General features: G+C 42.7%; 1 protein-coding gene across 2 annotated transcripts in view; it reads left to right on the forward strand.

Moving 5' to 3' along the window:
* The window catches only part of LOC112251528 (transient receptor potential cation channel subfamily M member 4), an 88,639-nt gene extending 64,490 nt beyond the window's left edge, over positions 1–24,149 (forward strand). Inside the window, exons 16-27 of one of the 2 annotated variants that reach the window (XM_024422515.1) lie at positions 2,417–2,529; positions 2,930–3,064; positions 3,162–3,435; positions 3,513–3,628; positions 4,573–4,705; positions 5,198–5,372; positions 6,331–6,499; positions 8,956–9,137; positions 9,347–9,479; positions 10,971–11,043; positions 11,529–11,622; positions 23,779–24,149. In XM_024422515.1, coding sequence (XP_024278283.1) covers positions 2,417–2,529; positions 2,930–3,064; positions 3,162–3,435; positions 3,513–3,628; positions 4,573–4,705; positions 5,198–5,372; positions 6,331–6,499; positions 8,956–9,137; positions 9,347–9,479; positions 10,971–11,043; positions 11,529–11,622; positions 23,779–23,807 — 1,626 coding nt within the window. In that variant the 3' untranslated portion in view covers positions 23,808–24,149. The remainder of the gene's footprint in view (positions 1–2,416; positions 2,530–2,929; positions 3,065–3,161; positions 3,436–3,512; positions 3,629–4,572; positions 4,706–5,197; positions 5,373–6,330; positions 6,500–8,955; positions 9,138–9,346; positions 9,480–10,970; positions 11,044–11,528; positions 11,623–23,778) is intronic. The other variant, XM_024422520.1, reaches the window with a different exon arrangement.

Genomic DNA, 24,149 nt, shown 5'->3' on the forward strand with positions numbered 1-24,149 from the left:
TTACTGCCACTTTTAGTGAGTTTGGTACACATCCGGTGGATAGAGAGCCGTTTATTATGTTCAACATAGGAGGGCCAAGCACAGGAAGCAGCTCTTTCAGTAGTTTAGTTGGAATAGGGTCCAGTATGCAGCTTGAAGGTTTAGAGGCCATGATTATTTTCATCATTGTGTCAAGAGATATAGTACTAAAACACTTGAGCGTCTCTCTTGATCCTAGGTCCTGGCAGAGTTGTGCAGACTCAGGACAACTGAGGTTTGGAGGAATACGCAGATTTAAAGAGGAGTCCGTAATTTGCTTTCTAATAATCATAATCTTTTCCTCAAAGAAGTTCATGAATTTATCACTGCTAAAGTGAAAGTCATCCTCTCTTGGGGAATGCTGCTTTTTAGTTAGCTTTGCGACCATATCAAAAAGGAATTTCGGATTGTTCTTATTTTCCTCAATTAAGTTAGAAAAATAGGATGATCGAGCAGCAGTTAAGGGCTCTCCGGTACTGCACGGTACTGTCTTTCCAAGCTAGTCGGAAGACTTCCAGTTCAGTGTGGCGCCATTTCCGTTCCAATTTTCTGGAAGCTTGCTTCAGAGCTCGGGTATTTTCTGTGTACCAGGGAGCTAGTTTCTTATGAGAAATGTTTTTAGTTTTTAGGGGTGCAGTTTTACACTAATATAGGGGCCTGAAACTCATACACATCACTTTGAACCAAAACCACACCTATCATTATCCCATTTCCCAGCATCCTCTGTGCAGGTTGATTTTTAGAATTGTTTGTTTCAATATGTAAACTACCGTTGGGGTCACTTAGACATTTCCTTGTTTTTGAAGGAAAATACAATTTTGGGTCCATTAAAATAACATTAAATTGATCAGAAATATAGTGTCGACATTGTTAATGTTGTAAATGACTATTTTAGCTGGAAACGGCTGATTTTTTAATGAAATATCTACATAAGTGTACAGAGGCCCATTATCAGCAATCATCACTCTTGTGTTCCAATGGCATGATGTGTTAGCTAATCCAAGTTTATAATTTTAAAAGGCTAATTGATCATTAGAAAACCCTTTTGTAATTTATGTTAGCACAGCTGAAAACTGTTGTCCTGATTAAAGAAGCAATAAAACTGGCCTTCTTTAGACGAGTTGAGTATCTGGAGCATCATCATTTGTGGGTTTGATTACAGGCTCATAATGGCTCGAAACAAAGAACTTCTGAAACTCGTCAGTCTATTCTCGTACTGAGAAATGAAGGCTATTCCAATGCGAGACATTGCCAAGAAACTGAATATATGGTACAAGGCTGTGTAATACTCCCTTCACAGAACATCGCAAACTGGCCCTAACCAGATTAGAAAGAGTTGTGGGAGGCCCCGGTGCACAACTCAGCAAGAGTGTCTAGTTTGAGAAATAAACGCTTCACAAGTCCTCAGCTTCATTAAATAGTACCCGCAAATCACCAGTCTCAACGTCAACAGTGAAGAGGTGACTCCGGGATGCTGGCCTTCAAGGCAGAGTTGCAAAGAATATCTCAGACTGGCCAATAAAAAGAAAAGATTAAGATGGGCAAAAGAACCCTAGACACTGGACAGAGGAACTCTGCCTAGAAGGCCAGCATCCTGGAGTCACCTCTTCAAGGAAATTTCTAAGTGACCCCAAACTTTTGAACGGTAGTGTATGTTTGTGCTTGTACAGTGATTTATTGAGTAATTAATTAATCTTATGCTACTGAAATATAAATTACAACATTTTCTAAATTAATCCCATATCTTACTTGGACTTATTGCACCCATTACTGAAATGGTTGTTCCAATTTAGATGCTTTAGGCTATCTCATAGCTTAGTCTTCCTTACCTTTGCAGTCATTCTGAATACAGGTTGCGGGGGGTTAAAAATGCCAGATATTGGCTATCCCCACATTGGCTGGATTCCAATAGAAATGTTACATCACCTTGCAAGAGAATCTTGTTTCTCATGGTCTGAGAGTCCTTTGGGTGCCTTTTGGCAAACTCCAAGTGGGCTGTCATGTGCCTTTTACTGAGGAGTGGTTTCCGTCTGGCCACTCTACCGTAAAGACCTAATTGGTGGAGTGCTGCAGAGATGGTTGCCCTTCTTGAAGGTTCTCCCATCTCCACAGAGGAACTCTAGAGCTCTGTCAGAGTAACTATCGGGTTCTTAATGACAGATTTCTTGATTTATCTGAGAGGAAGTGTATTTTAGGAAGTGGCAATGCTGTTGCTATGGAGTCTCAAGAGGGACAAACAGTAATATTGCCTATTTTTTTCTCTTTTTTCAAGCGAATGTCTTTTATTAAGGGAGTATGTGAAGCACAGACGTTCGCTTCACCTAGCCAAGTTCTGCTAAGAGGAAACTGAACCTAGTGTGCAGAGCCTTACCTCTGCTTCTACCTCTTCCTCTGACAGTCTCTGCTGTCTCAGATATGGTGGGGAGACATGGAGAGGAGCACGAAAGTCTGGAAACTGGTCCTCACTTTTTTCTTACCCCCCCTCATCTACACCAACCTCATCACTTTCAGGTTAGTGGCTACCTGTCTGTCTGTCTGACAATTTTCAATCCATTAAGCTTTCCTTATGTTCCCCATGCATTGCGTACATAGAAATTGGAATAATACGGAAAAGATTGACCGGCGCTGAAGAGAAAAAAGTTGATTCAGGAAAATGTCCAATACGTGATGCGCCGCTTTTCTTCTTCTCTCGGTACGAGAGTATCATTCCAAATGTCTCCTTTTTCACTATCAGCCAATCTTCTCTTGTATCAATCCAATTTTCAATATGTGGAATGTTAGAGAAATTGGAAGGATACAGAGAAGATGGTGATGAAGGAAAGTTTCCTCACTCTGCGCCTCTGTCTGTCTGTCTGTCTGTCTGTCTGTCTGTCTGTCTGTCTGTCTGTCTGTCTGTCTGTCTGTCAGTCAGTCAGGTCTCTCTCTCTCTCTCTTTCAGGGAACAGGAGGAGGAGGGGAAGTCAGAGGAGGTGACTCATGGTCGGGACACAGACAGTCTGGATGGAGGAGATGCCACTGTGTTTTCTCTCGCCGACATCATGCAAACGTAAGCACACACACACACACACACACACACACACACACACACACACACACACACACACACACACACACAATCATTATTCTCATTATTTTCCTCACAGGGAAGAGGATGCTGAGGAATATGCTGCTTTAAGGGCCAAACTGAAAGGTGCCTCCAATCCCAAGAGGCCCTTCATACTGCAGCGCTGGAGGGAGTTCTGGTTTGCTCCCGTGACCTCGTTCCTGGGCAACGTGCTGATGTACTTCCTGTTCCTCTCCCTGTTTGCTTACATCCTATTGGTGGACTTCAAGCCCCCGCCCCTTCACGGCCCGTCCACCTTAGAGTTTGTTCTCTACTTCTGGGTCTTCACCATGGTCTGTGAGGAGATTCGACAGGTAGGACGCATCACACGAACACACATTTGACAGGTAAGAACATATAAATTCATATTAATGACCATCCTCTCTCGCAGACGTTCTTTGTGGGCAGCAACACTATATATCAGAGGATGAGTCTCTACATCCAGGACATGTGGAATAAGTGTGACATCTTGGCCATCTCACTCTTTGCCCTGGGCATGTGCTGCAGGTGTGTATATTTCATATTCATGTGTATATGTGGCCAGTTCATTAGGTTACACCCATCTAGCATCGGGTCGCACCCCCTTTTGCCTCAGACAGCCTGAATTATTCTGGGCATGGCGTTCAATCATTGCTCAGTTGGTATCAAGGGATGTAACGTGTGCCAGAAAAACATTCGCCACACCAGTACACCGCCGCCACCAGCCTGTACCGTTGACACCAGGCAAGATGGGGCCATGAACTAATGCTGCTTACTCCAAATCCTGGCTCTGCCATCAGCAAGACGCAACAGGAAACAGGATTTGTCAGATCAGGCAATGTTTTTCCAATCCTCAATTGTCCAGTGTTGGTGATTGTGTGCCCACTAGAGCCGTTTCTTCTTGTTTTTAGCTGATAGGAGCGAAACCCGGTGTGGTCGTCTGCTTCAATAGTCCCTCTGTGACAGTATTGACGAGTTGTGCATTCCGAGATGCCATTCTGCACAACACTGTTGTTCTGCCCCGTTATTTGTCTGTTTGTGGCCTACCTGTTAGCTTCTACTTCGATCTCGCTCATCACTGAGCTGTTGTCACCCACAGGACTGCCGCTGACTGGATTTTTTTGATTTGTCTCACCATTCTCAGTAAACAGTGAAAAGCCCAGGAGGCCGGCCGTTTCTGAGATACTGGATGATGCGCGCCTGGCACAGGCAATCATGCCCAGCTCATAGTCGCTTAGGTCACTCGTTTTCCCCATTCTAATGTTCAATCGAACAGTAACTGAATGCCTCAATGCCTGTCTGCCTGCTTTATATAGTAAGCCACGGCCACGTGACTTGCTGTCTGTAGGAGTGATCCATTTTTGTGTACCTAATAAACATGCCACTGACTGTATATGAGTGTGTGTGTGTGTGTCTATCTTCGTGAGTGTGTGACCCTGTGACTATAACTAGGTGTTTGTTGTGTGTTCTAGAATGTTCCCGTGGTCCTATGAGTTTGGCCGTGCTGTGTTGGCTGTGGACTACATGGTGTTTACCCTTCGTCTCATCCACATCTTCGCCATCCACAAACAACTGGGACCCAAGATCATCATCGTCGGCAACATGGTAAGTGATTCCTTTAAGTATTTGTGATGATGATGGTCTTTGTCGACTGAAACATGATCTTGTGATGAAGCCTGTGTAAACATTTCAAATGCTGGCCATAATGTGTACAAAACATTAAGAATACCTGCCTAATATTGAGTTGCACCCTCAAGGCTCAAAAATCATTCTTTAACCTGCCTCCTCCCCTTCATCTACACTGATTGAAGTGGATTTAACAGGTGACATCAATGAGGGATCATAGCTTTCACCTGGTCAGTGTATGTCATGGAAAGAGCAGGTGTTCATAATGTTTTGTACACTGTGTGTATAAACACACTCATGTGGTGTGGTAAGGTAAGCCAACCACTGACGATATCTACTCCTGTTGAAGTATTTTAAAAGGAGAGTCTGTATTAAAGTCTGAGTCGACATCATTTAGGTCTCTGCAAACGTCCTTTAGTGTTATTTCAATGTTATCAATACTTTTCCTAATCCTCTGTTCCTGATTGGTAGATGAAGGACATCTTCTTCTTCCTCTTCTTCCTGGCGGTGTGGCTCCTGGCCTACGGCGTAGCCAATCAGGCGCTGCTCTACTCCTATGACCCCCGTCCCAATTGGATCTTTCGCAGAGTGTTCTACAGGCCATACCTACACATATTTGGACAGATCCCCATACACGAAATGGATGGTGCGTCAATGTTTGTGTACGAATGTGTTTTTTCATGTGAAGGTGTCTGTGTTGACTTTTCTCTTCACATCCCTCCCTCTGGTTTATCCCATCTGTACTGAACAAAACTATAAACACAACATGTAAAATATTAGTCCTGAGCTGAATTAGAAGATCCCAAAATGTTCCATTTTTTTCCACAAATTTGTTTAAGTGCCTGTTAGTGAGCATTTCTCCTTTGCCAAGATAATCCTTCCACCTAACATGTGTGGCATATCAAGAAGCTGATTAATCAGCATGATCATTACACAGGTGCACCTTGTGATGGGGAAAATAAAAGGCCACTCTAAAATGTGCAGTTTTGTCACAACACAATGCCACCGATGTCTCAAGATTTGAGGGAGTGTGCAATTTGCATGCTGACTGCAGGAATGTCTACCAGAGCTGCCAGAGAATGTAATGTTAATTTGTCTACCATAAGCCGCCTCCAACGTCTTTTTAGAGAATTTGGCATTACATCCAACCGGCCTCACAACCGTAGACCACATGTAACCACACCACCCCAGGACCTCCATATCTGGCTTCTTCACCTGCGGAATCGTCTGAGACCAGCCACCCAGACAGCTGGTGAAACCGAGGGGTATTTCTGTCTGTAATAATGCCATTTTGTGGATCATTCTGATTGGCTGGACCTTGCTCCCTAGTGGATGGGCCAGTCTCCAAAATTGGTGGGCCTATGCTCCCAGAGGCCCACTCATGGCTGCGCCCCTGCCCAGTCATCTGAAATCCATAGATTAGGGCCTAATGAATTAATTTCAATTGACTGATGTCCTTATATGTAACTCAGTAAAATCATTGAAATTGTTGCATGTTATGTTTATATTTGTGTTCAGTATATTTCAAACCCTCACTCTCTCCCCTCTCTCCATCCCCCCTTCTCTCTCTCCATCCCCCCTTTTCTCACTGTCTCTGTCCTTAGCTGATAAACTAGAGGAGGGGATACAGTGCACCAATAATGCAACCCTGATCGAGGCAGGGGCAGAGCCCTGCATGAGTACCTACGCCAACTGGCTGGTGGTCATCCTTCTGGTCATCTACCTGTTGGTCACCAACATCCTCCTGGTCAATCTGCTCATCGCCATGTTCAGGTAATGTACCTTCTCGCTCTGTCCTTCTTTCACCCTCTCTGTTCTTCTTTTTCTCTCTGTCTCTCTTTTACTCGCTCTCTGTCCCGGTTTCACTTTCTGTCCCTCTTTCCCATCTAGCACCCCATCCATATCCCTGTTTCACTCTCTTTGTGTTCCCCTCAACAGATCATCACTTATTCAATAGGCCCCTCCAATCCGTGGGCTGATTTCCTCTTATCTAGTTCCTCACTGTGTCTTGGCTAGTGTTGTTTATTCTCTCAGAACCACTGATCTGATTTGATAAATTATAGCTAATTCGATCTATTTTAATTCAATCAAGTTGATTGAATTTTTAAGTGTCTTATTTGACACGATCATTGCGTGTTATCAAAATGCCAAATGTTTTTCTGACTCTGCTTTTATTTGTGCCCAAAACGTCAATAACCCAAAAATATAATAAAACCAATACAGTGCCTTTGGAAAGTATTCAGACCCTTTGACTTTTTCAACATTTTGTTACGTTACAGCCTTATTCTAAATGGATTACATATATTTTTTTCATGAATCAGCAATCTACACACAATACCCCATAATGACAAAGCGAAAAGAGGTTTTTAGAAATGTTTGCAAATGTATAAAAAATAAAACACGTACCTTATTTACATAAGTATTCAGACACTTTGCTATTAGACTCAAAATTGAACTCAGCTGCATCCAGTTTCCATTGATCATCCTTGAGATGTTTCGACAACTTGATTGGAGTCCACCGGTAGTAAATTAAATTGATTGGACATGATTTTGTAAGTCACACACCTGTCTATATAAGGTCCGACAGTGGACAGTGCATGCCAAAAACCAAGCCATGAGGTTGAAGGAATTGTCTGTAGAGCTCCAAGATAGGATTGTGTGGAGGCACAGATCAAGGGAAGGTTACCAAAAACGTTCTACAGCATTGAAGTACCCCAAGAACACAGTGACCTCCCTTATTCTTAAATGGAAGAAGTTTGAAACCACCAAGAATCTTCAGAGAACTGGCCGCCAGGCCAAACTGAGCAATCAGGGGAGAAGGGCCTTGGTCAGGGAGGTGGCCAAGAACCAGATGGTCACTCTGACAGCGCTCCAGAGTTCCTCTGTGGAGATGGAAGAACCTTCCAGAAGGACAACCATCTCTGCAGCACTCCACCAATCAGGCCTTTATGGTAGAGTGGTCAGACGGAAACCACTCCTCAGTAAAAGGCACATGACAGCCCGCTTGGAGTTTGCCAAAAGGCACCTAAAGACTCTCAGAACATGAGAAACAATATTCTCTGGTCTTATGAAACCAAGATTGAACTCTTTGGCCTGAATTGCCAAGCGTCACATCTGGAGGATACCTGGCACCATCCCTACGGTGAAGCATGGTGGTGGCAGCATCAAGTTTTGGGGATGTTTTTCAGCGACAGGGACTGGGAGACTAGTCAGGATCGCGGGAAAGATGAACGCAGAAAAATAGAGAGTGTTGATAAAAACCTGCTCCAGGCGAACAGGACCTGAAACTGGGGTGAAGGTTCACCTTCCTACAGGACAATGACCCTAAGCACACAGCCAAGACAACGCAGGAGTGGCTTCGGGACAATTCTCTGAATGTCCTTGAGTGGCCCAGCCAGAGCCCGGACTTGAACCCGGTCAAACATTTCTGGAGAGACCTGAAAATAGTTGTGCAGTTACGCTCCCCGTCCAACCTGAGAGAGCTTGAGAGGATCTGCAGAGAAAAGTGGGAGAAACTCCCCAAATACAGGTCTGCCAAGCTTGTAGCATCATATGCAAGACTCAAGGCTGTAATCACTACCAAGGTGCTTCAACAAAGTACAGAGTAAAGGGTCTGAATACTTATGTAAATGTGAGATTTCAGTTTTTTTTTAAATTGTCATTCTTAAATTTTACCCCCCTTTTTCCTCCCCAATTTCGTGGTATCCAATTGTTAGTAGTTACTATCTTGTCTCATCGCTACAACTCCAGTACGGGCTCGGGAGAGACAAAGGTCGAAAGTCATGGGTCCTCCGAAACACAACCCAGCCAAGCCGCACTGCTTCTTAATACAGCGCGCATCCAACCCGGAAACCAGCCGCACCAATATGTCGGAGGAAACACAGTGCACCTGGCGACCTTGGTTGGCGTGCACTGCGCCCGGCCCGCCACAGGAGTCGCTGGTGCTCGCTGAGACAAGGATATCCCTACCGGCCAAACCCTCCCTAACCCGGACGCGAAGCTAGGCCAATTGTGTGTGTTCTTCTTCTAAAAACCCGTTTTTACATTGTCATTATGGGTTATTGTGTGTAGATTGAGGACATTTAAAACATTTATATTTGACATTAAAGCTGTAATGTAACAAAATGTGGAAAATGTCAAGGGGTCAGAATGCTTTCTGAATGCAATGTATTCGCTGATATTCTGGCTGGTAACATTTCACTTTGGCTGGCTCTCTCTCGTCACTGCAGTCATACATTCTCAAAAGTGCAGGAGAACAGCGACACCTACTGGAAGTTTCAGCGCTACAAGCTTATCTTGGAGTACCATTCCAGACCCTGCCTGGCGCCACCCTTCATCATCATCTCCCACCTCCACCTCTTCATCAAGAGGCGCATCCGCAAGATCCCCTCCACGAAGATCAAACACTTTGGTGAGAAGAGATGGGGAGGGAGGGAGGGGAGCCATTAGAGATGTGATGAATTGTGAAATGAAAATGCTCATAGTTGTATATTGCTAAATTACTAGCATTTTAGAAGTCCACTCCCATTGTCGTCCAAGATTATAGCTGAATATTATTATTATTATTTTTTTAAAATCTTCTTCCAACTCCCCCTCTTTTCCTCTCTATCGCTCCTTCAGTTCTGGAGATCCGTGGTAGGCAGGCCAGTAAACTACACATGTGGGAGGCCATCCAGAAGGAGAATATACTGTCTGCCCAGAACAAACGAGAGAGAGAGAGCGACTCGGAGAGACTCAAACGCACCTCCGTCAAGTGAGACATCTGTCCCCCTCAGTCACTTATTTATGTCATATACTGAATACCAGATTCATTTAACAGCTTTAGTTTGTTTTGCTTTGGTGCTATTTTCAAAAGTATGTGGTGAATTTTCAAAACTCTTCGTACAACTCTCCAAACTGGTAACACTTGTAATGCAGCAAGTCTTATATTTAAAACTTTGATTTGTGCATTCATTTTGTTTGGAGAGACCTTTCACCACACAACCATTGATCCAAAATATATGTTAACTGTGATATTCCATGAGAATATTGATTTAAACACCAAAACACAACATAATGATATCTAACCAGTTTATCCTATGATTCAGTACTGTAAATTACAGTACATTATACTGTTCTCACATTACACAGTACACTTGCACTACCCATCAAAACTTAATTTCCATCATTTCTATCCCATGTGTGGTCGAAGGTGTGATCATCGAAGACATATTTCACAATCATTGATACAATTTTAATGTATTGTTCATATATAATTACACTATAGGTGTACGTTAATCATATTAAATGAATTAAACAACATTTACCAGGCACTAGTTTGCATCAAGCCTGTCTTGAGCATGTGGCCACAGGTTCTTCTTGTCCTCGTCGTTCATGCACCCTGACATAGATCTGGATTGATGTCATTGGATGCATCATCCAATGGCTTCATCATGAGGATGGCAGTCATACACCCTCCTCCACCTGTATTGTATTTACAATATTGTGTCATACTTATGTATTGTAGTGGTCCTGTATGACTCGGTCAGTAAGAAGAGCATGTGTGGACTTAACTGTTGTCACTTTCAGCCTCACATCATCAAGAGGCCCTGTAATCTTTAAAAAATAAGAATTTATCCGCTTGAGGCCCGCCCCCATGCTCCACATGAGGCCCCCCAACCCCCTCCGAAAAACAAACTGCTGTCGTGGGATGCTTAGCTCATCGCTCTCATTCTGTCTTACTTTAGCAGGTTGGTTCAGCAGCAGCAAAATCTGCTGGAAGCTTCAAAGTTGCAAAGGAAATGGGGAGGAAGGTTTTTTTTCCTGGCCACTGTACCCGGGTTAATGAGGCCACATTGTTCACAAAAAAAGTCCTTCAAAAAAGTAAATGAATCCATACAGCCAAATAATTAATAATATATCAATAATTTATTTATTTTTCTTTGCAACTCTGCCTAGAAGGCCAGTAATTACTTTATATGAGCTGTATTGCAATGTGTACTTTTAGATGAAACACTGACTAAGTTTGGTGAAAAAGTGACTGATTTTGAGTGTGCTTAGTTTTGAAACAAATGCCTTTTTGATGATCTGTTTTGAGTTTTGTACTAAGTGTTGTGAAAGTGTATGACATTCTTCTGAAAATTGCACCAAAGAGATTGGTACTCCTGTGTTAGGGATTGGTTCAATTCAGTTATTTTTTCATGAATAGGACTTCAGTTCAATTCTTGAATTGACCCCTAACCTGTCTTGTGGTCCTATGTTGAAGGGTGGACAGTGTCCTAAAGCAGATGGTAAAGATCCAGGACCACAACCGCAGGCTGAGAATGCTAGAGACCGAGGTCAGTGTCAGCCTGGGCCGCTGCCACTGGTCACAGCACACACACACACACACACACACACACACACACACACACACACACACACACACACACACACACAGCCTTATATGCCCAGTGGCAACAAGTTTCAGTGGTCCTTAAAGGGGGGGGTGGCTTTGTGTGTGTGTGGAGGAGCGGAGCTATTGAGTCCTTAGCCCACGATGCCTGTGCCTCTAGGTCCGCCACCTCAGTCCAATCCCCGGTCACCATCCGTTTTGGTTTAACTTTCCTTGTGGGTACCAGAAGTCCTCACAAGGACAGTAAAACAAGGAAAATTCGGACAAGTGTGGATATTTTGCTTGTCCCCACGAGGAGAAATACTATTTTAGGCTTAGGGGTATAAGTTTTAGGGTTAGAGTTAGGGTTAGGTATAGTTTTAGATTTAGGGGTTAGGGAAAATAACCTCTCTCTCCTTCTCGCCCCCATCCCCTCTCTCTTGTTCCAAGTTGGAGTATTGTTCTAGTGCCCTCTCCTGGATGGTGGACGCTCTCTCTCAGAGTAACTTGATAAAACCCACACGTCCTCCGCCCATTCTCAGAGGTAAGGTTGCATACAGACATACACTGAGTGTACAAAACATTAGGAACAAATTCCTAATATTGAGTTGCACCCCCTTTTGCCCTCAGAACAGCCTCAATTTGTCGGGGCATGTCTCTACAAGGTGTCAAAAGAGTACCACAGGCATGCTGGCTCATGTTGACTCATGCTTCCCACAGTTGTGTCAATTTGGCTGGATGTCCTTTGGGTGGTGGACCATTCTTGATAAGCACTGGAAACGGTTGAGCTTGAAAAACCCAGCAGCGTTGCAGTTCTTGACACACTCAAACCGGTGCAACTGGCACCTACTACCATACCCCGTTCAAAGGCACTTACATATTTTGTCTTTCTTCTGAATGGCACACACACACAATACATGTCTCAATTGTCTCAAGGTTTAAAAATCCTTCTTTAACCTGTCTCATTCCCTTCGTCTACACTGACTGAAGTGTAGGTGACATCAATAAGGGATTAACCTGGTCAGCTTTCACCTGTTCAGTCTATGTTCCTAATGTTTTGTACCCTCAGTGGTTCTTCAATCAAAAGTTGCTTCACGGTACTGTTTGTTAAGGTGCGTTACAGTGCTTGCCGTTAATGCTTATCCAAACCACCAGTGGGCATGTTTGAGCAAATATACTCTAATTACTAATGAGGGCATTTGAAGCTGAGCAGAGGTCATCATGCCATGCAATTGTGAATACACTTCAAAATTTTAATTTAATTTTATATTATTATTATTAGGCTATCAAATACTATAATCTTCCAATTGTGAATTAAGAACTGGGCAGGAGTAGGCTACATACAGTACAATGACTATACCCGGGAAAGAAAAGCAACATACTTCCTACTGTACAAATTTAACTTGTTCAGTCACATGCAGACCAGATGTTATGATTTTGTTGATGTCAAGGTTTGTAATAATATGCAATTTGCCAATCAAATATACTCCATTCTCCAGCTTGTTGGTGCTTGCTTCTCTGCACAAATCATTTGACTTCTGCAGTTTGAGATGATGTACAGTGGGGCTAAAAAGTAGTTAGTCAGCCACCAATTGTGCAAGTTCTCCCACTTGAAAAGGTGAGAGAGGCCTGTCATTTTCATCATAGGTACACTTCAACTATGACAGACAAAATGAGAAAGAAAATCCCAAAAATCACATTGTAGGATTTTTAATGAATTTATTTGCAAATTATGATGGAAAATAAGTATTTTGTCAATAACAAAAGTTTATCTTAATACTTTGTTATATACCCTTTGTTGGCAATGACAGAGGTCAAACGTTTTCTGTAAGTCTTCACAAGGTTTTCACACACTGTTGCTGGTATTTTGGCCCATTCCTCCATGCAGATCTCCTCTAGAGCAGTGATGTTTTGGGGCTGTTGATGGGCAACACATACTTTCAACTCCCTCTAAAGATTTTCTATGGGGTTGAGATCTGGAGACTGGCTAGGCCACTCCAGGACCTTGAAATGCTTCTTACGAAGCCACTCCTTCGTTGTCCGGGCGACGTGTTTGCGATCATTGTCATGCTGAAAGACCCAGCCAAGTTTCATCTTCAATGCCCTTGCTGATGGAAGGAGGTTTTCACTCAAAATCTCACGATACATGGCCCCATTCATTCTTTCCTTTACACGAATCAGTCGTCCTGGTCCCTTTGCAGAAAAACAGCCCCAAAGCATGATGTTTCCACCCCCATGCTTCACAGTAGGTATGGTGTTCTTTGGATGCAACTCAGCATTCTTTGACCTCCAAACACAACGGGTTGAGTTTTTACCAAAAAGTTATTTTGGTTTCATCTGACCATATGACATTCTCCCAATCTTCTTCTGGATCATCCAAATGCTCTCTAGCAAACTTCAGACGGGCAGGGGGACACGTCTGGCACTGCAGGATTTGAGTCCCTGGCGGCGTAGTGTGTTACTGATGGTAGGCTTTGTTACTTCGGTCCCAGCTCTCTGCAGGTCATTCACTAGGTCCCCCCGTGTGGTTCTGGGATTTTTGCTCACCGTTCTTGTGATCATTTTGACCCCACGGGGTGAGATCTTGCGTGGAGCTCCAGATCGAGGGAGATTATCAGTGGTCTTGTATGTTTTCCATTTCCTAATAATTGCTCCCACAGTTGATTTCTTCAAACAAAGCTGCTTACCTATTGCAGATTCAGTCTTCCCAGCCTGGTGCAGGTCTACAATTTTGTTTCTGGTGTCCTTTGACAGCTCTTTGGTCTTGGCCATAGTGGAGTTTGGAGTGTGACTGTTTGAGGTTGTGGACAGGTGTATTTTATACTGATAACAAGTTCAAAACATGTGCCATTAATACAGGTAATGAATGGAGGACAGAGGAGCCTCTTAAAGAAGAAGTTACAGGTCTGTGAGAGCCAGAAATCCTGCTTGTTTGTAGGTGACCAAATACTTATTTTCCACCATAATTAGCAAATAAATTCATTAAAAATCCTATAACGAGATTTTCTGGATTTTTTTCCTTCTAATTTTGTCTGTCATAGTTGAAGTATACCTATGATGAAAATTACAGGCCTCTCATCTTTTTAAGTGGGAGAACTTGCACAATTGGTGGCTGACTTAAATACTTTTTTTGCCCCACTGTATTTATTCCCTTTTCTTTATGAAAATAAGTTGATACTGGCCTTTATTATTTTCCATTTATTTCTAATATTAGTTGGATTAAATTAATTGTAGATGTCACTACAACTTGATTGGAGTCCATCTGTGGCCAATTCAATTGTTTGGACATGATTTCTAAAGAAACTTACCCCTCTACAGTATATAAGGTCCCATGGTTGACAGTGCATGTCAGAGCAGAAACTATACCATGAAGTCCAAGGAACTGTCCATAGATCTCCGAGATTTGTGATGAGGCATATAGCGCATTCGGAAAGTATTCAGACCCCTTGACTTTTTCCACATTGTTACTTTACAGCCTTATTCTAAAATTGATTTTTTTTTTAAATTCCTCAAGTCTACACATAATAACCTTTTTTTTGTGCAAATGTATTAAATATGACAAACATATACCTTATTTACATAAGTATTCAGACCCTTTTTTATTTTTTTTTATTTCACCTTTATTTAACCAGGTAGGCTAGTTGAGAACAAGTTCTCATTTGCAACTGCGACCTGGCCAAGATAAAGCATAGCAGTGTGAGCAGACAACACAGAGTTACACATGGAATAAACAATTAACAAGTCAATAACACAGTAGAAAACAAAGGGGGGAGTCTATATACAATGTGTGCAAAAGGCATGAGGAGGTAGGCGAATAATTACAATTTTGCAGATTAACACTGGAGTGATAAATGATCAGATGGTCATGTACAGGTAGAGATATTGGTGTGCAAAAGAGCAGAAAAGTAAATAAATAAAAACCGTATGGGAATGAGGTAGGTGAAAATGGGTGGGCTATTTACCAATAGACTATGTACAGCTGCAGCGATCGGTTAGCTGCTCAGATAGCTGATGTTTGAAGTTGGTGAGGGAGATAAGTCTCCAACTTCAGTGATTTTTGCAATTCGTTCCAGTCACAGGCAGCAGAGTACTGGAACGAAAGGCAGCCAAATGAGGTGTTGGCTTTAGGGATGATCAGTGAGATACACCTGCTGGAGCGCGTGCTACGGATGGGTGTTGCCATCGTGACCAGTGAACTGAGATAAGGCGGAGCTTTACCTAGCATGGACTTGTAGATGACCTGGAGCCAGTGGGTCTGGCGACGAATATGTAGCGAGGGCCAGCCGACTAGAGCATAAAAGTCGCAGTGGTGGGTGGTATAAGGTCCTTTAGTGACAAAACGGATGGCACTGTGATAAACTGCATCCAGTTTGCTGAGTAGAGTGTTGGAAGCAATTTTGTAGATGACATCGCCGAAGTCGAGGATCGGTAGGATAGTCAGTTTTACTAGGGTAAGCTTGGCGGCGTGAGTGAAGGAGGCTTTGTTGCGGAATAGAAAGCCGACTCTTGATTTGATTTTCGATTGGAAATGTTTGATATGAGTCTGGAAGGAGAGTTTGCAGTCTAGCCAGACACCTAGGTACTTATAGATGTCCACATATTCAAGGTCGGAACCATCCAGGGTGGTGATGCTAGTCGGGCATGCGGGTGCAGGCAGCGATCGATTGAAAAGCATGCATTTGGTTTTACTAGCGTTTAAGAGCAGTTGGACGCCACGGAAGGAGTGTTGTATGGCATTGAAGCTTGTTTGGAGGTTAGATAGCACAGTGTCCAATGACGGGCCGAAAGTATATAGAATGGTGTCGTCTGCGTAGAGGTGGATCAGGGAATCGCCTGCAGCAAGAGCAACATCATTGATATATACAGAGAAAAGAGTCGGCCCGAGAATTGAACCCTGTGGCACCCCCATAGAGACTGCCAGAGGACCGGACAGCATGCCCTCCGATTTGACACACTGAACTCTGTCTGCAAAGTAATTGCTATGATTGCTATGCAATTTGCTATGAGACTCGAAATTGAGCTCAGGTGCATCTTGTTTCCATTGATCATCTTTGAGATGTTTCCACAACTTGATTGGAGTCCACCTGTGGTAAATTCAATTGTTTGGAAATTATTTTGAAAAGCACACAACTGTCTATATAAGGTCCCACATTTGACAGTGTATGTCAGAGCAGAAACCAAGCCATGAGGTCGAAGGATTGCGTCGGCAAAGATCTGGGGAAGGTTACCAAAAAATGCCTGCAGCATTGAAGGTTCCCAAAAACACAGTGGTCTCCCTCATTCTTAAATGGTAGTTTGAATCACCAAGATTCTGCAGCACTACATCAATCAAGCCTTTATGGTAGAGTGGCCAGATGGAAACCACTCCTCAGTAAAAGGCACATGACAGCCGGCTTGGAGTTTGCCACAAGGCACCTAAAGGACTCTCAGACCATGAAACAAGATTGTCTGGTCAAATGAACCAAGATTGAACTCTTTGGCCTGAATGCCAAGCGTCACATCTGGAGGAAATATGACACCATCCCTACGGTGAAGCATGGTGGTGGCAGCAGCATCATGCTGTGGGGATGTTTTTCAGAGGCAGGGACTGGGAGTCTAGTCAGGATCGCGGGAAAGATGAACGGAGCAAAGCACAGAGAGATCCTTGATGAAAACCTGCTCCAGGGCGCTCAGGACCTCAGACTGGGACAAAGGTTCACCTTCCAACAGGACAACGACCCTAAGCACACAGCCAAGACAACGCAGGGGTGGCTTCTGGACAATCTCAATGTCCTTAAGTGAACCCTATCGATGTGAGAGATCATTTTATTTTATTTTTAGAAATGTTCAAAAATTCACACATTTTTGCTTTGTCATTATGGGGTATTTTGTGTAGATTGATGAGGAAAATGTTTTATTTAATCGATTTTAGAATGAGGCTGTAATGTAACAAAACGTGGACAAAGTCTAGGGGTCTGAATACTTTCCGAATGCCCTGTATGTATCCTTTGTCACAAAGTGTGAAAAACAATAACAGGCTAACTACACCGCTCGCGTCGCAAAATACATTTAGAAATCTATGTTATCCCATTATTGCACTCGTGCGCGCCAACGAGCGTCTGCGTTGCCAAGGGCTAAAATAAAGTCAGTTCTATTTCTGATGCAGATCGTGCTGCAAGTCCTGCCTCTCCTCATTGGTTAATAGAAGAAGGAACCCATTTGCCATCTCCTCATTGGTTATACCCACATTGGTGACTGAAAGACGAACAAAGTCAGTGGTGGTAATGCACCTAATTTATGAAAGTTGGCAATATAAAGTCAAGAGAAGAAAAGGCTGGAAGGAGGAGAGATGACTAGAAACGATTCGGTTGACCTTTTATGTGTGGATTAATTGGCGGAGTAGAGGACCTTTCAGGTAAAATAACAACTCAATGTTTATATCCCAGGACAAATTAGCTAGCAACAGCAAGCTAGCTAAAAATGACAAATTAGCTAGCCTAAATTGCCATAAATCTTTAATGTTTTTCAACCTGTCCCAAAATGAATATAATTCGTTCAGAGTTTGTTTTGATATTTTAACCTGCGTGTCGTGATCTCGTTTCGTGTGGGGGGACAAAATACATTTATGCACGATGGCGCACGCGCGCAGCCGGTTTGGGTTCCGTGTAACACTGTTTGTGTTTGCCTGGCTGAGTGGATAAGCTGAGTTGTCATAACTCGCCCCATTAGGCTACTTGCAATTTGGGTGGGTTGCGGACGGGTTGAATAAAGAGAAAACGATGCGTAAAAAAATCCATAAATGTACAATTCTTGTGCAATTTATATCTATAGGCTACACTGAGGTTTTCTTTCATTATGTGTATCCGCCATTTCTGCATAAGCCTGAGCTTTAGGCCCTAACTGATCGCCCTCCAAGTAGGCCTACATGTCAATCGCCAAATGCTTTTGGGAAAAAGTTAGTCGATCCACCACATATAATATTAATTCCTGCAGAATTAAAGCATTTCTTGCTGTACACCCTCACAGAAAAAGCACGATTTCGTGGTTTTGGAACACTTCACATGTGAGATTTCATGTGAAAACAAAAATTTGACGTTATGATTCTCACAGTGACTTTAGTGCTTTTAGCTTACATTGTGTATGTTTTCTTATACAGTAATTATTGAACTTGTCCTCACCTGGGATTTGAACACTCAAACTCTTGGTTCACAGCATTCCGATCTTTCTGCTACGCCACCACACCTGTGTTAATAACTGAATTCACCTGTGTTCCTACACATGTATTCGTATTCTTAAAATAAACAATAAAAAAATATGATATTTATCCTAGTTATTCAGGAGTAACATTAAAACAGAATAATATGCCTCACCAACATTAGACTACACAGAAAACCCTCAAATTACTGAAATAATTCAATTAAATCAATGATGAGAGAATAGTCAGATAACTAAAACAGCAGCACCGATGGAACTATTTTGCTAAGTGCAGAGATGTATTATAGGTCATGAATATGTATAGGAGTGTTACAGACTTTGTGACGCTGCAGAAAGATCAGTGCATCTCAAATCCAAAGGTTATGTGTTCAAATGCCAGGTGGGGTCATACTTTAGCTGAACAGTGTACCACTAACTGTAAAACCACCATACCATTTCATTACTTTACTTAAAATGGTGTGGGATGGTGTAAGAACAACTGGGACCATTGTGACGTCCTGACAACTGGTAAAACAAACTCTTACAACATTCAAAACCATGTTTTTACATTTTAAAACCATGTTTTGGAGGGAAATTATACCCCAATTTGACCTGAGAACAGGAGTGGAGAAATGATTTCTTTCTTTCAGCATCTTGAGAGAATGTGAATGCGTGGTTAGCGACCGAGTGTGAAGGTGCTGATTGTAAAGCTGATTGTACATGAAAGAAGCAGAAATTACAAGAAACTATATTGAAGCATTCATTCTGTTGAGCAAGTGTTTATTTGGTCTTCTAAAGCCACACATAATGACAGAAGAGTAGCTGCATGTCTCTAATTTTAGACAAGTTGACACACAAATAGCCTACCAAAATGTGAGCTGTTGTGTGTGGGAAAGAGGGATTCAATCACCCTCTATCCTCTTCCAGTCGTTCTCCTCATCATTCAGTTAACTCAGATCATGTGACTTCAACATTTAATCTATCTATCTATCATTCATCCATTGACGTCATTCATTCAGTAATGAGACACATTAGCACATGACAGCCTGATACCAACGCCCAGCGATTAGAATGTAACAACCTCGATTTAAAAATTCTCACAACTGAGCAATGTAAATACACCTATTTAGAAAAAGCCAGGGAAGAAGGAGGATGACATTTATTTAAATTACAAAATCAAAACGGCAGTGGGAACACTTCAGAAACCACCGGCAAAGTTATTAGCTAAATACTCATAGCTTTCAGCTGTTAGAAACATATTTTTTGCCTTCTGGTATCCTATGTTACACTTTTACACAACTATTTGTTTATATGGAAATGTTGTATATTATAATCTACATCTACACCGAAACCAAAAAATAGCCCTTTCTATATAATTCTTATTCGAGCTTATAAATTTACCATGTTAAATTTGACTGCACTATTTAATTTGTTCCAAGTTAGCTCACTGATTTGAGGGTTTGTTAAGAAGAGAAAGAACAGGGAAAGAAATTGGTTAAATTGAGATGTTTGGACACTGGCCTACACACAATACCACATAATGTCAAAGTGGTATTATGTTTTTAGAAATTTGTACAAATTCATTAAAAATAAGAATTCAACCCCTTTGTTATGGCACAGTCTAAATAAGTTCAGGAGTAAAACTGTACATAACAAATCACATAAGGTCCATAGACTCACTCTTTTTGCAATAATAGTGTTTAACATGATTTTTCAATGATGACCTCATCTCTGTATCCCACACATCTGTAAGGTCCCTCAGTCGAGCAGTGAATTTCAAATACAGATTCAACCACAAAGACAAGGGAGGTTTTCCAATTCCTTGCAAAGAAGGGCACTAGTAACGTGTACGCTGGGAGTCAGGAAACAAGTACAAGGAGTGCAAATGTAATAATAAATAGAACAGTACAAAACAAGAAACACGAAAAGCACACAGACATGAAACAAAAACGGAGTCAATAACGCCTGAGGAAAGAACCAAAGGGAGTGACAGATATAGGGGAGGTAATCAGGAAGGTGATGAGTCCAGGTAAGTCTCATGAGGCACAGGTGTGTGTAATAATGAGTAAACTGGCAACAATAGCGCCAGAGTGGAGGACCCCATCCCTGATGCGCGGCTCCAGCCGCAGGACGCCGACCAGAGGGATGGTCCCGAGGGACCAGGAGCAGGCCAATCGCTTCTGCTGAGACTCGGGAACCTGTAGAGCCAGCTGAGGCTCGGGAACCTGTAGAGCCAGCTGAGGCTCGGGAACCTGTCGAGCCAGCTGAGGCTCGGGAACCTGTCGAGCCAGCTGAGGCTCGGGAACCTGTCGAGCCAGCTGAGGCTCGGGAACCTGTCGAGCCAGCTGAGGCTCGGGAACCTGTCGAGCCAGCTGAGGCTCGGGAACCTGTCGAGCCAGCTGAGGCTCGGGAACCTGTCGAGCCAGCTGAGGCTCGGGAACCTGTCGAGGCATGGAAGCCCGACGAGCCAACCGAGGCTTGTGAACCTATCGAGCCAGCTGAGGCATCCCGGTTGCTTCGGGAGCTGCTCTTGGACCCCACGTCACCAGTAAAAAATTCCTGTTGCTTCCCTTTGGTGAGGCGTTATTCTGTAACGTGTACACTGGGAGTCAGGAAGCAAGTACAGGGAGTGCAAATTTAATAATAAGTAGCTGGCTTATCAGGATCCCATGCCTCAGCCGACACGTCGTTACGTACACCTGCGCTTCATGAGACTCACCTGGACTCCATCACCTTCCTGATTTCCTCCTCTATATACAGTATGCCACTCCCTTTAGTTCTTTCCCCAGGCATTATTGATTCTGTTCCTGTGTTTTGTCTGTACGCTACTCGTTTTTCTTGTTTTCGATCCATGTTTGCTTATTAATTAAATTCACTCCCTGTACTTGCGTCCCAATTTATTAGTGCACACGTTACAGCACCTATTGGTAGATGGGTAAAAAAAGCAGACATTGAATATCTCTTTGAGCATTGTGAAGTTATTAGTTACACTTTGGATGGCGTCTCCTAACACAGTTGCCTGAGAGGAAGGAAACCACTCAGGGATTTCACCATGAGGCCAATGGTGACTTTAAAACAGCTACAAAGTTGAATGGCTGTGATGGGAGAAAACTGAGGATGGATCAACAACATTGTAGTTACTCCACAATGCTAACCTAATTGACAGAGTAAAAAGAAGGAAGCCTACAGTATACAGAATTTTAAAAAATCAAAAACATATATTATTCCTGTTTGCAACAAGGCACTAAAGTAATACTGCAAAAAAATGTATGGCAATACCTGAAAAGGGTTGTCTAGCAATGATCAACAACCAATTTGACAGAGCTTGAAGAACTTCAAAAAGAATAATAGGCAAATGTAAAAAAATTCAAGGGGTGTGATACTTTCTGAAGGCACTGTTACATGCAGTTGAAGTCAGAAGTTTACATACACTTAGGCTGGAGTCATTAAAACTCATTTTTCAACCACTTCACAAATTTCTTGTTAACAAACTATAGTTTTGCGAAGTCAGTTAAGACATCTACTTTGTGCATGACACAAGTAATTTTTCCAACAATTGTTTACAGACAGATTATTTTACTAATAATTCAGTGTATCACAAGTCCAGTGGGACAGAAGTTTACATACACTAAGTTGACTGTGCCTTTCAACAGCTTGGGAAATTCCAGATAATGATGTCATGACAGCCTCCCGGGTGGCACAGTGGTTAAGGGCTGTGCCACCAGAGACTCTGGGTTCGCGCCCAGGCTCTGTTGTAACCGGCCGCGACCGGGAGGTCCGAGGGGCGACGCACAATTGGCATAGCGTCGTCCGGGTTAGGGAGGGATTGGCCGGTAGGGATATCCTTGACTCATCGCGCACCAGCGACCCCTGTGGCAGGCCGGGAGCAGTGCACGCTAACCAAGGTTGCCAGGTGCACGGTGTTTCCTCCGACACATTGGTGCGGCTGGCTTCCGGGTTGGATGCGCTGTGTTAAGGAGCAGTGTGGCTTGGTTGGGTTGTGTATCGGAGGACGCATGACTTTCAACCTTCGTCTCTCCCGAGCCCGTACGGGAGTTGTAGCGATAAGACAAGATAGTAGCTACTAACAATTGGATACTATGAAATTGGGGAGAAAAAAGAGGGTAAAATTAAATAAATAAATAAATGATGTCATGACTTTAGAAGCTTCTGATAGGCTAATTGACATCATTTGAATTGGAGGTGTACCTGTGGATGTATTTCAAGGCCTACCTTCAAACTCAGTGCCTCTTTGCTTGACATCATGGGAAAATCAAAAGAAATCAGCCAAGACCTCAGAAAAAGAATTATAGACCTCCGCAAGTGTGGTTCATCCTTGGGAGCAATTTCCAAATGCCTGAAGGTACCACATTCATCTGTACAAACCATAGTACGCAAGTTTAAACACCATGGGACCACGCAGCCGTCATACCGCTCAGGAAGGAGACGCGTTCTGTCTCCTAGAGATGAACGTACTTTGGTGCGAGAAGTGCAAATCAATCCCAGAACAACAGCAAAGGAACTTTGTGAAGATGCTGGAGGAAACAGGTACAAAAGTATCTATATCCACAGTAAACAAGTCCTATATCGACATAACCTGAAAGGCCGCTCAGCAAGAAAGAAGCCACTGCTCCAAAACCGCCATAAAAAAAAGCCATACTACGGTTTGCAACTGCACATGGGAACAAAGATAGTAATTTTTTGAGAAATGTCCTCTGGTCTGATGAAATGAAAATATAACTGTTTGGCCATAATGACCATCGTTGTGTTTGGTGGAAAAAGGGGGACGCTTGCAAGCCAAAGAACACCATCCCAACCATGAAGCACGGGGGTGGCAGCATCATGTTGTGGGAGTGCTTTGCTGCAGGAGGGACTGGTGCACTTCACAAAATAGATGGCGTCATGAGGTAGGAAGTCAAGGTATTGGAGTAGCCATCACAAAGCCCTGACCTCAATCCTATAAACAATTTGTGGGCAGAACTGAAAAAGTGTGTGCGAGCAAGGAGGACTACAAACCTGACTCAGTTACATCAGCTCTGTCAGGAGGAATGAGCCAAAATTCATCCAACTTATTGTGGGAAGCTTGTAGAATGCTACCGAAATGTTTAGACTCAAGTTAAACAATTTAAAGGCAATGCTACCAAATACTAATTGAGCGTATGTAATCTTCTGACCCACTGGGAATGTGATGAAAGAAATAAAAGCTGAAATAAATCATTCTCTCTACTATTATTCTGACATTTCACATTCTTAAAATAAAGTGGTGATACTAACTGACCTAAGACAGGGAAATTTTTATTGGGATTAAATGTCAGGAATGGGGAAAAACTGAGTTTAAATGTATTTGGCTAAGGTGTATGTAAACTTCCGACTTCAACTATATATTCTATTTCTATGTAAGGTCCTTCTACATCAGAGACCTTTCCAGTCTTTTAATATAACAATTTTCAAATGAACTTTATTGATCCCAGTAAATGTTATTACTGGGTTTTATGTACTCCAGTTTCCGTTGTGTTTTCTCTTTCAGATCTGACCCCTCTTTCTCCAACTAACTGACCCATGTCTGATGGAGAATAGGGTAATCTAGACACAGGTGCACACACGCCTACAATCACTGTCACTCAGTGTCAAAGAATGTCAAGAAATGCCAAAGACGGACTCGATGCTCATTCATCAATCATTTCAATGTCGTTTTTAAACTTTGATCATTTCAACTGCTGCCATTTTGTATGTGTACCATTGTTACTTTGTTGTTCCTTTGTTCAATAAATCTTTTTCCTGTGGGTTATAGAATGGATGGACAATCTGTTCCTAATGTAATATGTAGAGTCATTGTAAAGGTAAAATATTATAATTTGACATGACCAAGTAAACACATTAAACTTTTTTTGTATGTTG

Source organism: Oncorhynchus tshawytscha, linkage group LG09 (genome assembly GCF_018296145.1).
Source record: "Oncorhynchus tshawytscha isolate Ot180627B linkage group LG09, Otsh_v2.0, whole genome shotgun sequence".
In the NCBI taxonomy this organism is placed as follows: Eukaryota; Metazoa; Chordata; class Actinopteri; order Salmoniformes; family Salmonidae; genus Oncorhynchus; species Oncorhynchus tshawytscha.